Source organism: Vespa velutina, chromosome 10, assembly GCF_912470025.1.
Source record: "Vespa velutina chromosome 10, iVesVel2.1, whole genome shotgun sequence".
Classification (NCBI taxonomy): domain Eukaryota; kingdom Metazoa; phylum Arthropoda; class Insecta; order Hymenoptera; family Vespidae; genus Vespa; species Vespa velutina.
The window spans coordinates 3,196,434-3,211,381 of record NC_062197.1 but is presented as its reverse complement, the minus strand read 5'-3'; the positions used below and the strand labels follow the sequence as shown (position 1 = coordinate 3,211,381).

The window sequence follows — 14,948 nt, the reverse complement described above, 5'->3', positions numbered from 1 at the left end:
TATATATATATATATATATATATATATGTATGATTCGTAATCCTCTTAATGAACGTTCGCACTTGCGCTTTAACGCGGTCAGCAGAAAAATGTGTGCGTCTTTGTCGCACTTCGTACTACAGCGTGGCACTTTCGTGGTCGATTCTGATTCGACGTTACCGAAGCCGGTCTTTCTCTCTCTCTCTTTATTTCTTTCTCTTTCTCTACGATTTATTTTCGAATTCTCGATTAAATAAGAATAATTTATCATATAAAAATCGAATCAAAAAATTGTTTATCTATTTCCCTCTCTCTCACTCTCTCATATAATATATTTATTTAATTAATGATAAAAATCGATCCTCTCGATTCGATCAACGACACGACATTGCTTCAACGTTTTCTATCTTTGTTTATTTCATACTCTATTCCTCTCTTTCTCTCTCATACACACACATACACTTTCTCTCTCTCTCTCTCTCTCTCTTTCTATCCCCTCCACTACCGTCCACTATTCACCATATCCAGTACCTATACATAATAGACACATGCATAAACTCTTCTTCTTCTTCTTCTGTTACTTTATCTCTTTTCTTCCTTCGATTATATCGTTACGATAAACGTACGAGAAAGAGGGAGAGAGAGAGAGAGAGAGAGAGAGATAAAGTCCGATATTAACAAGAATTAACTATAAAGAATTTAAAAAAAAAAAACTGATCTAAGTTAATCTGTGAATTTGTTTAATGAATTTTTATAATTGGTGATGACAATCGTATATTAAAGAGAAAAACAGATACGATTTTCTTTCGTCGAAGTTTTTTATTGTGATATACGTGACTTCTTTTTTTTCTTTCTTTCTTTCTTTCTTTTTCTCTATCTCTATCCCTTTCTTACTTTTCTTTTCTTACTTTTCTTTTTATCTAATCGAATTAATCGGTAATTTTTCGTTAATAAGATGTTAATACCGTTGATCATATTCATCGGCACGATCATTGGATCGAGCATTTCTATCGCCGAGGACTGCAAAGGTTGCGTCCCTTTGGATTCTTATTCCTTCGACAAGGTATAATTTTATTTTTGTCTTTATACTTTTTTTTTTTTTAATTGATATTATAGATGTTTTTCACGAATTTCTCTTCTCGTGTTCTTCTTTTTATTTTTTGTTTTTTGTTTCGTTTTTATTATTAGTGTTCTCATTTTTTCAACCGTTGCTATTGTTACCTATTACAGTGTATATATGTCAGATATATATATATACATATATATATATACATATATATTATATAGTGTCATGTATTTTATACGATTTTTTTTTTCTTATACGTAAAACTTGTTTGTGTAAATACACATACATACATACATATACACACATTCATCATCTTTTAATCCTTCTTTTCTTCTTATCTCATGTAAATTGTAAATTCATAGAGATAATTAATATCTTTAAGTATAATGCAAGTGTTTATTATCAATGATACAAATATTTTGATATGAAAATCATGGATACAAATAAGATATTATTTTATATTATGAAGAAATAACAAAATACATTCTTATTATAATTCAAATTTTATATTTGATTTTCTATATTGTTATTATTAATTATAGGTGATAGCAAAGTTTAAGGCATCAGTTGTTAAATTTGATGTAGCATTTCCATATGGAGAAAAACATTTACAATTTGGAAAGATAGCAGCATCTACTAAAGAGTCTCAAGATCTTTTAGTTGCTGAAGTTGGCGTTAAAGATTTTGGCAATAAAGATAACGCAGATTTAGCCAAACGTTATAACATTAAGAAAGAAGATTTTCCAATTGTATTATTGTTTTTACAAGGAAAAACAGAACCAATCAGATTTATTGCAGAAAAGGATGATGATTTTACTGCAGACAATATCAAACGATTTGTTAAATCAAAGTCAGGCGTTTATCTTGGATTACCTGGTTGTGTAGAGCAATTGGATAGACTTGCTGAGGAATTTAAAATCAGTGTAGAAAATGATAGAGAGGTAAGACGAGCTAATTGAAAGAGATAATGTTCAATACTGTTAAATTTTTACTTTATATAAATAAATCTATATATTTCCTTTTTCCACCCTTTCCTCCCACCCAGGAAATATTACGCAAAGCTAAAGTCTTCGAGGAAATATTACCAGAAACTCAACGTACAGCTGCAAAGGTGTACGTTAAAACTATGGAAAGAATATTGGAACGAGGAGATATATTTGTTCAAACAGAACAAACACGACTTGAAGGGCTTTTAAAAGGAAAATTGTCAGATGAGAAAAAACGTACAATGGAAGAAAGGAGAAACATTTTACAATCATTTACGCACAGAGATGAGCTATGAAAAAATTTTGTACACAATATAAATCTCAAAGATATAAAAAAAATATTCAGATATTAAAATTTGCCTTGGTTTTTGTTTTTTTTTTTTTATTTTTATATTTTTCATTTTATTTTGTTAAAGTTGATGTCTTCTTTAATAATTGCTTGACTCAAAGTAATTACATTTTTATATTTTATAAATTTGTTAATAAAGCACAGGAGATAAAAACAAATATTATTAAATGAAAATATACTCCAAAATAATGAGTAATTTACTCGATTATCGTTTTAAAATTCATTTGTTACTATCGCCATTATTTCTATATATTTATTAACTTTAATGTTAAGGTCAAATTATAATAAAAGTAGTAATACATAAAATATCTCTCAACAAAGGACTGCTACAAAACAAAATTTCACTTCTATTATATATAAATGCGAAATTTATAAATTGATGTAATTTTCACACATTTATTCAGATTTGTATCGATAAACATCTTTTAGTATAAATGCTATCGCACTTTCATTTACTCTTGATTAAAAAAATCGCGATATATAACGTTTATATAAACAACGCCTTATTTTAATAAAGTGAAAATATACTTTAGTTTGTATCGAATGACATTGCTAAAAATTTTTCTATAAAATCATTTGTAAATCTTTTAAGCATTGGTAGAATATTATTTGAATGCATACATGTACATATATATGTATGTACATGTTTACACAATTATTGCATATTGCTTGGAATGTGCCATGGATATTAACTTCACTTTTCCCTTGCACTATTGAAAGTTCATTATTTTTATATGTGTTTATTAATTTTTTGAATTATCATGCACTTCTAAGTTTTCAAGTCCTTTGGTTACTTCCTCTGTATTTTCTATAATTTTTACTTTTTCCACTGAATCTTTAGAAACCTCTTTGCTAACTTTGTTTGTTTGTTCTTCATTGTCAGTACTCTCACTGTAGCTTACATCACTGCAGGATTCACTATCACTATCGACTTGCTTAACTTCAGGATTGCTTTTACCAGCATAAATTTCACATTCAGATCCCACTACAGCTTTTGCCTTTTCAAAGGCATCTTTCCATAATGATGCATCTTGGATAAAAAAAATAAAAAAATAAAAAAAATAAAAAAAAATAAAAAAAAAAATAAAAGAAAACAATATATCCATTAAATATGATAAAAATAGATTATGCTCTTATCAATGTTATTAGGTAGATCTAACTAAACATATGTCATGTTACCTTAAAGCACATATGCAATGAAGAAGTAAAAAATATTAATATAGAAAAAATATGGAATAAAACAAAGAAATTCTTACTTTCAGCATTCGCAAAACGTATTGCAAGTAATTCTGGTTTAAGTTGTTCATCTGCAAAATCAGCAAGAACACTCCAAACCCAAGCTCTGTCGCTGCCACAATTTGGTTTTAATTCCATCCAAGGAGTAACAAAATGATTAGCACATATTTTCAATGTCTTGTCTCTGCGCATTACTACTCTGACTGTATTTTTGGTCTTATGTCTTAACAGTTTCACTTCTCCAGTACCACGTTCTTTCCATTCTGGTGGACTACTTGTAGAGTCATAACGATATAGTTTAGCTCTTCTGTAATTATAATAATTATTATACTACATCTATTTCTTTTCAAATATACTTTAAATATATGATAGATTACTACTCCTCCTATAAATTTAAATTTACAATTTAATCATCTCAACTTCATCTTCTTCATTATTGGAAACCTCTATTAGAGGTAAAGATATGATCGGTTCAAAATGTACATCGTTTTCTGTATTAACATCGTCATTATCTTGAACTTCACAATTTGTACCCTTTACATCCACATGATCTCCATTCAACTGTATTACGAATGATGCATTATTATTTGTGAACAATTTGTGAAATATGTATTTTTTATACAATTAGATTTGACTCTCTTTGTAATATGAACTTTAATTATTTAATTATTTAAGCTGGCTAAAAAATAATTAATTTAATGGAACATATAAGGATTTGTCTATGATATGATATCTTATTATTATTAGTATTTTATTATCATTATCATTATCGTTAACATTATCGTTATCATTATTATTATTATTATTATTATTATTATTATATCATTGTTATTGTCACTAATAAAAAATAAAATATGGCCTTTAAGATAAGAAAAAAATTGTAGCAATAAAAGGTCCTTGATTTTTTTTTTCAAATAAAATTTTAAACGAGATCTATGAAAAATATGAAATAATTACCACGTTTTCTGGCATATTTTTCTAACGTAGAATAATAGAATCAGTGAGAAGAATTGCCACACCACTTAACGCTGATATTTCCAACACAATCAATCGCAAAGCGAAAATAAATTTCGATTCGAATAATCACAAAATTCGTTTATTAATATAACGTTGCACGAAATTTCCCAATTTTTCGATTATCTTTTCCTATCTTCGTTCAAGGGAAATAACTTCGTATGCGCGTAAGTTTTTCATGTTATCGTCAACTGTTTTAAAGTACGGCGACATTCTTTTAGAATTTAGATTTGATCGAATAACGTTCAAGTAGACTTGCGAGAGTCGCTTGCTGTTTGGATACGACAGTTCATAAGTTATCACATTTAAAATTGACCAATTGGCGTTAAGGTTTGAGAAGAAAGTGCGTTCCGATTGGTCCTCAACGAAATAATAATCGTTATCGTTGACAAAAATCAATGTACAATATCCTTATTAAACTTAAATATTTAATGTTTATCGATTAAAAATAACAATTCAATGTAGAAAATTTTTAAATATTTATTTAGAATTATTCGTTTTATAGAATGAAATTAAATCCGAAAGAATAAGGATATATCAAAAGTCCAAGTACAGACGTATGATTCGTGGAAACATCGTATTACGATAGGAGAAAGTCCAAAGTTGTTTGAAATGATTGCTTGCTTCGAATGCGCATGTAACGAAAAAAATGTTGCGGCCAGTTGTAGCGACATAACCGTTGGCTCGGAGTTATGAAGTGGTGGGGGAAAGAGCTTGGCGGCATAAAAGAAGAAGGGAGGGAGAAAGAGAGAGAGAGAAAGAGAGAGAGAGAGAGAGTGAGAAAGAGAGAGAGAGAGAGAGAGAGAGAGAAAGAACGAGAAAGAGAACTGAAGGGAGTGGAGTGCGCGGTTGTCCGGGCGGCCATTGCGGGTACCTTGTCGAAAACCGCGAAGACGATAAAGTGCATTGTGTTAGGCGGATTAAAATCCAGAAGAATCAAGAGTCATCCTCGTATCAAGGTGCTCCGTGTGAAGCCCGGTACGCGCACGAAACTCCGGTCCGATGGCTGAGACCGACAAGTTAAACATTGACAGCATCATAGGTCGATTGTTAGAAGGTAAAGCTCTGCTCGATCGTCGTCCTTAAGAGGGGGGTATGAAACGGAATAAAGAGTAAGCCGCGTCACCCTTTCACGATTTCTTACCTTCGTTAAGTTCATCTTTGGAATAACTTTCATTTCTCCTTCATCATATTTTCTGTATTTTTTTTCTTTTCTTTTTTTTTTTTTTTCTTCCTCTTTTATCCATCGACATATGTATCTATTTTTTTTTTTCTCGAACCTTTCTTTATACCGATTACGCAATATAATCTAAACACGACCGATCATATTAAAGAAATTGAGTGAGAGAGAGAGAGAGAGAGAGAGGAAGGGGGGGGGAGGAGAGAGAGAGCGAGAAAAGGAAAGAGAAAGAGGTAGATTATTATCGATGGTTTGTTTACATAAAAATGAGGTTGACAACCGTACTCGAATTATCGGGACGTTTGGGCGAGGTCCGATTCTCTTTGGTTTTACTCTAAAATACATAATCTTTCTTCTTCGCGATAGTAAAAATATTGTTTGCACGAATATCGCCGATGTCGCCACCAATGTCTTGTTTATTATAGATTCTACCTATTAGCTATATTAAGAGCTCATGCTGATTCATGCAAATATTCGATCAAGGGTGCGTGCTTCTGTATTAGATTTGCGTATACGCGCTTGCGTATCTGCCTGTCCTGTAATTTCTAAAAAAATACGAATATATCATGTATTAAATTTGAACCATAAAGTCCAAGATTTTCCAACGCCATCATACACTCTTGACCTTACTTCTTTCATATTTTTGTTTTCTTATCATTTATATTTGAAAAACAAGATAAAATATATATATATATATATATATATATATATATATATTATCTATATATATGTATATATATTATCTATACATAGATATATATGTATATATATATATATCTTTATATATTTATCACTATAGCAAAATATATGTATTGTAATATATTTCATTTTATTAGTACGAGGTGCTAGACCAGGAAAAAATGTACAATTGTCCGAAGGAGAAATTCGGGGACTTTGTCTCAAATCCCGTGAAATTTTTCTGTCACAGCCTATTTTGCTAGAACTTGAAGCACCGCTTAAAATATGTGGTAAGTTTTTATAAAATACAATGGATTACTCAAAAAAAAAAGAAAATAAAAAAAAAAACAAATAAATAAAAACCGCTGGACATTAATGTATTCAGTTGAAGCTCGATTAATGATTTTCCTTTTTAAGGTGATATTCATGGTCAATATTACGACTTATTGCGACTTTTTGAATATGGTGGATTTCCACCCGAAAGCAATTATCTCTTTTTAGGAGATTACGTTGATAGAGGAAAACAATCTTTAGAAACCATTTGTCTTCTTCTTGCCTATAAGATCAAGTACCCTGAAAACTTTTTCTTACTCAGAGGTAACCATGAATGTGCTTCTATTAACAGGATATATGGATTTTATGACGAATGTAAGTATTTTGTAAAATTAAAATATCAATAATTCATTTTCCTTCATTCTTTTGAGGCAATTCATATTCAATATGTTTATCTTTTCATTACTTACAATAGATATATGTGAAAGTAAGAAAAGATTAATTCTATTTCTTTTTTCTTTTTTCTTTTTTTCTTAATAAATTCATGTAACGCCATTTGTGACAGGCTTTTGCTGTTTTTTAAATTTATTAATCATATTGAATAATATTTCAGGTAAACGCCGATACAACATTAAGTTGTGGAAAACTTTTACGGATTGCTTCAATTGTTTACCTGTTGCTGCTATTGTCGATGAGAAAATATTTTGTTGTCATGGTGGTTTGAGTCCGGATCTTCAAAGCATGGAACAAATCAGACGTATCATGCGACCAACGGATGTGCCAGATCAAGGACTTCTTTGTGATTTATTATGGTCTGATCCAGATAAAGATACTATGGGTTGGGGTGAGAATGATCGTGGCGTATCTTTCACATTTGGCGCAGAAATAGTTGCTAAATTTTTACATAAACACGATTTTGATCTGATATGCCGTGCACATCAGGTAAAGTATAAACATTTCCCTTTATTCTCATTTAATATTCAAAGTTTTAATTTAGATAAAATGATATTTTACTGGTTTCATTAAAATTCCAGGTGGTTGAAGATGGCTATGAATTTTTTGCAAAGCGACAATTGGTAACTCTATTTTCGGCTCCAAATTATTGTGGCGAATTTGATAATGCTGGTGCCATGATGTCGGTAGACGAGACGCTCATGTGCAGTTTCCAAATTTTAAAGCCAGCAGATAAAAGGAAATTCACTTATGGCGGTCTGAATGCAGGACGACCGGTAACACCTCCACGAGGTGCAAATAACAAAAATAAGAAGAAGTGAAATTATTAGAATGGTTTTTGGACGCAAAAAACTTAGGATCTATCTACCGTTTCCCACGTCCGTTATTTTTTGTTTTGTTTTTTTTTTGTTTTTTTTTTTTTGTTTTTTTTTGTTTTTTTTTTGACATTTGGAATTCTTATAAATGCGAGTTGCTATTAATTCATTGTGAAACATAGGGAGTTCATTCAAAAGAAAAGAAAAAGAAAAACAAAAAAAAAAAGAAAAGAAAAGAAAAAAAAAAGCAATGACTACTTAACAAAATGGTAGGTATAATCCGGAGAGGCGTTGCTCGTTATTCGCAAGAGATTTGAAAAAAAATAATGAAAGTAATTCAGTTACGGTAAAGTAGAATCTATCGATCGGAAATTGATTTTTGTGTGTACGTATGCACGGTCGACTTAAATATGGAATAATAAACAAACAAAAAAAAAATATATATATATGTTATAAGAAAAGGCACGAATTATCGAGCAGGTAAAAAAAAAGGAACAAAAATAATAAACACCGGGCATAAAGGACGAAAAATTTGATTAAAATGACGTAGATCTTATAATACTAATAATAATAATAATAATAATAATAATAATAATAATACTAATACTAATAATAATAATAATAATAAATAAATAAATAATAATAATAATGATAATAGCTATCACTCGTTCGATAAAACGATCTCTGAACTGTAATATTTAGCACTCTTGCAGCTTTTATATAGTTCTGTCAAAACTGTGACATCAAATTATATATACATATATATATATTATTTTGTTTCGCTTAAATTTCATTTGTAATAACGCGATACGACCACAAAAAAAAAAAGATATCTGGCAATTTTATTATAGCAAAATAATATACGATATGTAAGCGCGATAATATATTATTAGTGACTGCCTATGATCGTAAACTATCGACTGTAATACGTCCATACGAATCTTGTACAAAGTAATATTATTATAATCGAAGCTCAACGTTTCTCTGAAAGAAAATAAAAAGAACGCTCGCACAAACTTCATAAAACAGATTGGTATAAATGAATCAATGGATTTGCGTAATGAACGTCTTTATATATATATATATAAAAAAAAAAGAAAAAAAAGAAAAAAAAAATAAATAAACAAAAAAAAAAAAAAAGAAAAAAAAATACATGCGAGATATATAAAATGAAATTGAGTTTCATTTTTTTGTAGAACCCTTATAAACAAATAAAATAGTTCATTTTTTTTAATCAAACGTTCGATCGTATCCTACGTATTGCGTGAATAATTCGTTATAATACGATGAGAAGGAAACTAACGTAAATGAGTATAGTAGTATAGCGCTGCAAAGCTTCTCCGGATTCTTGCTCGATATCATTATTAAATAATAAACATGAGAAGTAATAATATGTCGTTAAAATAACATTTCAAATAAAAATACGTATAACACAAGTGTAGTTGAGCGTTACGTTCAGAAATTTTAATAGAAAAACATGGAAAAAGAGAAATATTTTACATCACATGGATATTAATCTTTTTTCGACACGAATGTGCGTGTGTGTGCGCGCGCGTGTGTGTGTGTGTGTGTTGTCCTACTTATTATGGCAGGATAAAACTGTCCTTATCGTTATCACAATCATATAGTTTTCTGTTTTTTATTTCCTCTCCTCCGTACTATTATTATTATTATTATTATTATTATTATTATTATTATTATTATTATTATTATTATTATTATTATTATTATTATTATTATTATTATTATTATTACTATTACTATTATTATTATTATTATTATTATTATTATTATTATTATTATTATTATTATATATTTGATGCATTTTATATAAAATGCATAACGATTCTTTTCTTCATTTTGAAAAGAGAAAAAAAAGAAAAAAAAAATATATATATAAACCGGAATCAATTATTTTGCCTCTCTAATACTTGTATATTAAAAGTTTCCTTTTTTATAAATAAATCATAGCGAAAAACTCGGTAAAACGTTAGCTCCTTGTTTAAACGAACGTCCCTTTAACATAACACGCCATTTCGTTAGGAATTGTAATTATTTTACTTTTTTCTTATTGGTTGCACGTATGCCATCAGTTATTTGATTTTATCACATACACACACATCTACTTGTATGCGCGTAAATAAATAAATAAATAAATACATACATACATATATACATACATACATACATACCTACATATATACATATAAGATAACAGTATTGGTACTATGCTATTACAATGCAATTACAATAATAATAGCGGATATTAAACAATAAATTCGTAAACTACAATTTTAGCCAGATCGTGTATTTCTTACCACTGTGTATTTTTCCACCAACATCAAGGTATATATATATTTACATATATATATATATATATATATATATATATATATATATATATATATATATATATATATATATACAACAAATAATTAAAAATAATTAAACGATTAAACTCACGACGATAAATGTAACTCTTACTTAAAGTAAAGTAAGTTGCTTTTCAAAGAGCAAATTCTAAGTAATTAATCGATAAAAGATAATACATACATAAGTGATTAAGTAAACAAATATCTATTACTTCTGATTAATTCTTTGTTCCTGTTCTTTCTTTTCTGCTCATTTTTTTTTTCTTTGACAGATTAAATAAGTACTATACTATATTAAAAATCTAAACGACGATGTATTACTATCAGATCCGTGTGAACTGTATGAGAAAATGTAAATGATCGTAAAGGTAGATACACACACGCATATATATATATATATATATATATATATATATATATATATGTGTGTAAAGTTGTTTAGAAGGCCTCACGTATAGTCGCTGAGAGTTGGATTTCGTTTGGCTGAGAAATTGGTTCTGCTACCCTTAAAGAAAAGAGATAGGGAAAGAGAGAAAGAGAAAGAGAGAGAGAGAGAGAGAGAGAGAGAAAGAGAGAACGAAATAGAGAAAGAGTAAGAGTAAGAGTAAGAGAGAAAGAGAAAAGAGGCGGGACTCCGCCTTTCGGTGAGAGAGCCAAAAGAACGATGCTAAGTTGAGGCGTCAGAAGGAAACTTGGCTTTCTAGTACGCGTGGGTGTCCATGTAGGAGGTTCTTCGAGAAACCCCTCCTTTCACGTGGCACCTCCGCCCGTAGCTCTTTCAGCTTTTCTCTTGGACGATTTGAGAGAGGGAAAGAGAGAGAAAGAGAAAGAGGGAGAGGAGAGAGAGAATGATGTTCCGATGATAAGATCACTAGCGGGGGTAGTTGCCGGCAGAGAGTCCTTTCTGAATCATCATCCGATTTCATCGTCCGAGATTTTCTCTCTCTCTCTTTCTCTCTCTTTCTCTCTCTCTCTCCCCCTTTCTCTCTTTCTCTCTCTCTCTCTCTCTCTTTCTCTCTTTCTGTAGAAATCCTTCCTTGTCAGCAAACGCTCTTCGAGGCGAGGACAAGTCCCGTTGACGATCGGTCGGTCGGCAAGTTTTGAGATCATTATTTCTGCCTTGGTACCCCTCTTCTTGTGATACGCCTAGCTGTCAACGGCTCCAATACGAAATTCGGTCAAATTCTGTGACTTAGAACGGAGAACGGAGAATACTAAGTCGACTTCTTCGTCTTCATCATCGTCATCGTCATCATCATCATCATCTTCTTCTTCTTCTTCTTCTTCTTCTTCTTCTTGTTCTTCTTCTTCTTCTTCTTCTTCGTCGTCGTTATCGTCGTCATCATCATCATCTGCTACATCGTCATTCTTTTCTTCCACTTCTTTCTAATTCTCGCCTGTGTCTTCGCAAATATAAACATTACAGAGAAACAAAAAAACAAAAAAGAAAAAACAAAAAGTAGAAAAGCAAAAAAAAAAAAGTAAAAACATTTGTCGTTAATATCCGGAAGAATCATGTCGAATCGATTTGAAGTGTTGTTTTAAAGTGTCACGCATATCGCATATCGGTCGATTGAGAATATTACATAGATACATATCGATAAAGCAAAGGAGAAGTGTTTCGTAAAGATATATCATATTAAACTACAAAGATATCGTGATTTGTTCGATGTGTCCTTCGAGTATAAGTTAATTATGCAAGAGCAGCAAGAAGAACAACGTGATATTGGTGGTGCCGATTGCTGTTACCAACAACAATGGCCGACGCAACAGCAACATCATCAACAATTATCGATGGTACCATCACCGATGCAACAAATGGAAGGTGAGATTGTTGGATTGTGGTTATCTAATTTACCCTTTATCTACTAATTACATCCGTTCGGTTCTACATTATTCTCTTTATTCTTCTGTTCTTTATGTTTCACGTTATTATCGTTCACGTTTACAAGTGCGTGCGTACCTTTATCGTAAATAATTTCACATGTGAAACATTCGACAATGAAATTCTATAAACGTAACATATCTATTTATGTATGTACGTACGTATGTATATTTCTTTCTCATTATGTCTCTCTGTTTCTTTATCGTATCGATTAAAGGTATACGTTAAACAATTCGCCCCATTTATCTTAGCGTGTCTACAAAGCGCAGGAAGAGTAAAACGATCCCGAAGTCCGAATTTAAGTAAGTCGTCTTTGGCGTCGCACGCTTCGAATCCGCCGGCAGTAGCCGTGGTGGTAGCAACATCGTCGTCGTCTTCGTCGTCCACCTCTTCCGCGGACGGTCGAAACGACAGGAATAATAATAATCGACATCACGGGGATCATCATAATAATCATAATAATAATAATAATAATAATAATAATAATAATAATCATCATCATCATCACCATCATCATCACAATCATCATCGACGTAGAAGCGACGAGGGTACGGAAGAAATTGGTTCATCGAAGAGACCACTTCATCCGGCACTCGCTGGAGCTGGGGCAGCGCTCGAAGCTAAACCGCTTTGGGAAGAATTTCATCAATTGGGAACGGAAATGATCGTTACCAAAGCTGGAAGAAGAATGTTTCCTACTTTTCAGGTGAGAACTTACAAAACCAATCAAAATTTTCCTCAACCGTCTCAATCATCCGTCTCAAGTCCCATCCTCTATTCCTTCGAAGAGGAAAGAACAAAAGAAAAAAATAGAAAAAAAAAAAAAAACAGAAAGAGAACGGGAAGGAAATGACAGAATAAAGTGACCACATTTTCAGTGTCGACTCTTTGGTTTGGATCCAAATACGGAGTATCTTTTGGTGATGGATTTTGTTCCGTGCGACGACAAGAGATATAGATACGCATTTCACAGCAGCGCATGGGTAGTCGCTGGTAGGGCCGATCCAGTATCACCACCAAGGATTCACATGCATCCTGACAGTCCTGCCAGCGGAGCCCATTGGATGAAGCAACCGGTCTCTTTTGACAAACTCAAGCTCACTAATAATCAACTCGATGACAACGGCCATGTAAGTCCGTCAAACTTATCATCCTTCAGAGATTCAAAATTGTCTACTTGAATCTTCTTCAAATCTATCCCTTCCTCCATTTTCGTTTCTTTTCCAGTCCTCGTTAAAACTATCTCTCTCTCTCTTTCTCTCTCTCTCTCTCTCTCTCTCTCTCTCTCTCTCTTTCTTTCTTTCTCTCTTGAGGAGATGTTTCTTTTAAAGTACCCTAGTAATAAAGTAGAGTGAAAAATGCATCGTGTTTTCGATGACGATGCCGACGGCGACAACGTTCCTTCTCTTTTCTTCCACGTGTTTGTCGTTTCGGACGAGTTCGCTTTAATTGACCTGAGATACGAGACCGTGCCGTTTAACCAGAAATTATAAGTCACCCAAGAATCACCGACCATCACTCTTTTCGCGAGAAAGAAATATTACTTTGGCAATTCTCGTTCATTTTTCTATTTATTTTTATGTTTTTCTTTTTCTTTTTTCCTCAAAGTTTAACATTAAGTTTAACATTCCTCAACAAAGCTGCCTCTTCTTTACGTATAGAATCAAATTACCATCTATTATCACCGATCAACGATCCGTAAAATAATCTTCTTCGCATTTCTACTATACTATTTTATTGATTTATTTTTCCTGTTTTTTTTTTTTTTTTACGCCTTTATACGTCAAAACATACAAAAATAATTAATAGAAAAAGAAAAGATAGAAAATTAACAAATAGAATGTGTATATACGTACATATATATATTTTCTGGATCATTTCGACTATTATGAATACTATAAATATCATCAAAAACTAAAGCAAATTGTGACAATTCAGAGAGCCTTAAAATCATTATAAATTAGTTCTACAATATTTCAGAAATATAATTATATTAAGAAATTTTTATATAAAAAGAAAATTTAGAAATTTCCATGAAAAATTGTTAAAAAATTTGTTTAAAAATAGCTATAAATATAAATCATTAGACATAAATATAATCATATCAGATAGGATATTCATTTTTCTTAAAGCATCTAAATATTATATATTTAAACAGCATACTCGCGAGATTTACCAAACGCAAAATAAGCTGTGATCGTCTTAGATCTTTAAGTTTTAAATCGATCTCTTTCTCCTGTCGCCACGATGGCATGGAATATCGTGCGTTTAGAATATAATGTAAACACGGATAAAATAAACGAAAAGACGAAAGTATGGGAAAATAGGTCGAATATACGAAAGAATTAACAGCAGTCAGTAAGTTTGAAAAATGTTTTATATATTAGAAATGAGTTATAAAATTTTATATACATATCGTGCATATATATATATATATATATATATATATATATATATACACCATGACTGAAGGAAAAAGGATATATAAAAAAAGGATTTATACATAAATTATCAGCTTTTAACGGTTCTGTTCTAATTCAAATTCATCATAAATCTTAGCTACAAACAATACACTAGTATTAAGGTAAACTTAGAGACGTTTTGCTTGAGAGAAAAGAGAGAAAAAAAAGAGAGAAAAAAAGAGAGAAAAAAAAGAGAGAAA

The 14,948-nt window shown here is 31.0% G+C and overlaps 4 protein-coding genes across 4 annotated transcripts in view; 3 read left to right on the top strand and 1 right to left on the bottom strand.

The window, feature by feature from the left end:
• The first annotated feature begins 494 nt into the window (after nt 1-494).
• Nucleotides 495-2,538, top strand: LOC124952714 (endoplasmic reticulum resident protein 29). Its single transcript, XM_047503027.1, has 3 exons — nt 495-1,042; nt 1,588-1,986; nt 2,091-2,538. Exons 1-3 carry the CDS (start codon nt 935-937, stop codon nt 2,325-2,327), a joined length of 744 nt encoding a protein of 247 aa, XP_047358983.1. The 5' UTR covers nt 495-934; the 3' UTR covers nt 2,328-2,538.
• On the bottom strand, nt 2,353-4,849 carry LOC124952713 (ran-specific GTPase-activating protein-like). The gene is made up of 4 exons (XM_047503026.1): nt 4,574-4,849; nt 4,020-4,177; nt 3,637-3,923; nt 2,353-3,410 (listed from the first exon to the last, which is right to left on the bottom strand). Exons 1-4 carry the CDS (start codon nt 4,586-4,588, stop codon nt 3,124-3,126), a joined length of 747 nt encoding a protein of 248 aa, XP_047358982.1. The 5' UTR covers nt 4,589-4,849; the 3' UTR covers nt 2,353-3,123.
• A 576-nt stretch (nt 4,850-5,425) lies between these two features.
• LOC124952083 (serine/threonine-protein phosphatase alpha-2 isoform) lies at nt 5,426-9,179 on the top strand. The gene is made up of 5 exons (XM_047501416.1): nt 5,426-5,687; nt 6,647-6,778; nt 6,906-7,136; nt 7,375-7,703; nt 7,796-9,179. Exons 1-5 carry the CDS (start codon nt 5,633-5,635, stop codon nt 8,033-8,035), a joined length of 987 nt encoding a protein of 328 aa, XP_047357372.1. The 5' UTR covers nt 5,426-5,632; the 3' UTR covers nt 8,036-9,179.
• A 1,383-nt stretch (nt 9,180-10,562) lies between these two features.
• The window catches only part of LOC124952082 (T-box transcription factor TBX1), a 7,349-nt gene continuing 2,963 nt past the window's right edge, over nt 10,563-14,948 (top strand). The window contains exons 1-3 of the mRNA XM_047501415.1: nt 10,563-12,226; nt 12,538-12,992; nt 13,165-13,416. Of these exons, the coding sequence (XP_047357371.1) occupies nt 12,097-12,226; nt 12,538-12,992; nt 13,165-13,416 (837 nt within the window). The 5' untranslated portion in view covers nt 10,563-12,096. The remainder of the gene's footprint in view (nt 12,227-12,537; nt 12,993-13,164; nt 13,417-14,948) is intronic.

Excerpts from the sequence above, each read along its gene's own strand:
- LOC124952714 (XM_047503027.1), top strand. The coding sequence starts at position 935 with ATGTTAATACCGTTGATCATATTCATCGGCACGATCATTGGATCGAGC. Across the intron at positions 1,043-1,587 it reads ATTCTTATTCCTTCGACAAG|GTGATAGCAAAGTTTAAGGC; the intron begins GTATAATTTTAT and ends TATTAATTATAG. Across the intron at positions 1,987-2,090 it reads GTGTAGAAAATGATAGAGAG|GAAATATTACGCAAAGCTAA; the intron begins GTAAGACGAGCT and ends CCTCCCACCCAG.
- LOC124952713 (XM_047503026.1), bottom strand. Across the intron at positions 3,924-4,019 it reads GAAGTTGAGATGATTAAATT|AAGAGCTAAACTATATCGTT; the intron begins GTAAATTTAAAT and ends TTATAATTACAG. Across the intron at positions 3,411-3,636 it reads ACGTTTTGCGAATGCTGAAA|ATGCATCATTATGGAAAGAT; the intron begins GTAAGAATTTCT and ends TTTTTATCCAAG.
- LOC124952083 (XM_047501416.1), top strand. The coding sequence starts at position 5,633 with ATGGCTGAGACCGACAAGTTAAACATTGACAGCATCATAGGTCGATTG. Across the intron at positions 6,779-6,905 it reads AGCACCGCTTAAAATATGTG|GTGATATTCATGGTCAATAT; the intron begins GTAAGTTTTTAT and ends TTCCTTTTTAAG. Across the intron at positions 7,704-7,795 it reads TGATATGCCGTGCACATCAG|GTGGTTGAAGATGGCTATGA; the intron begins GTAAAGTATAAA and ends TTAAAATTCCAG.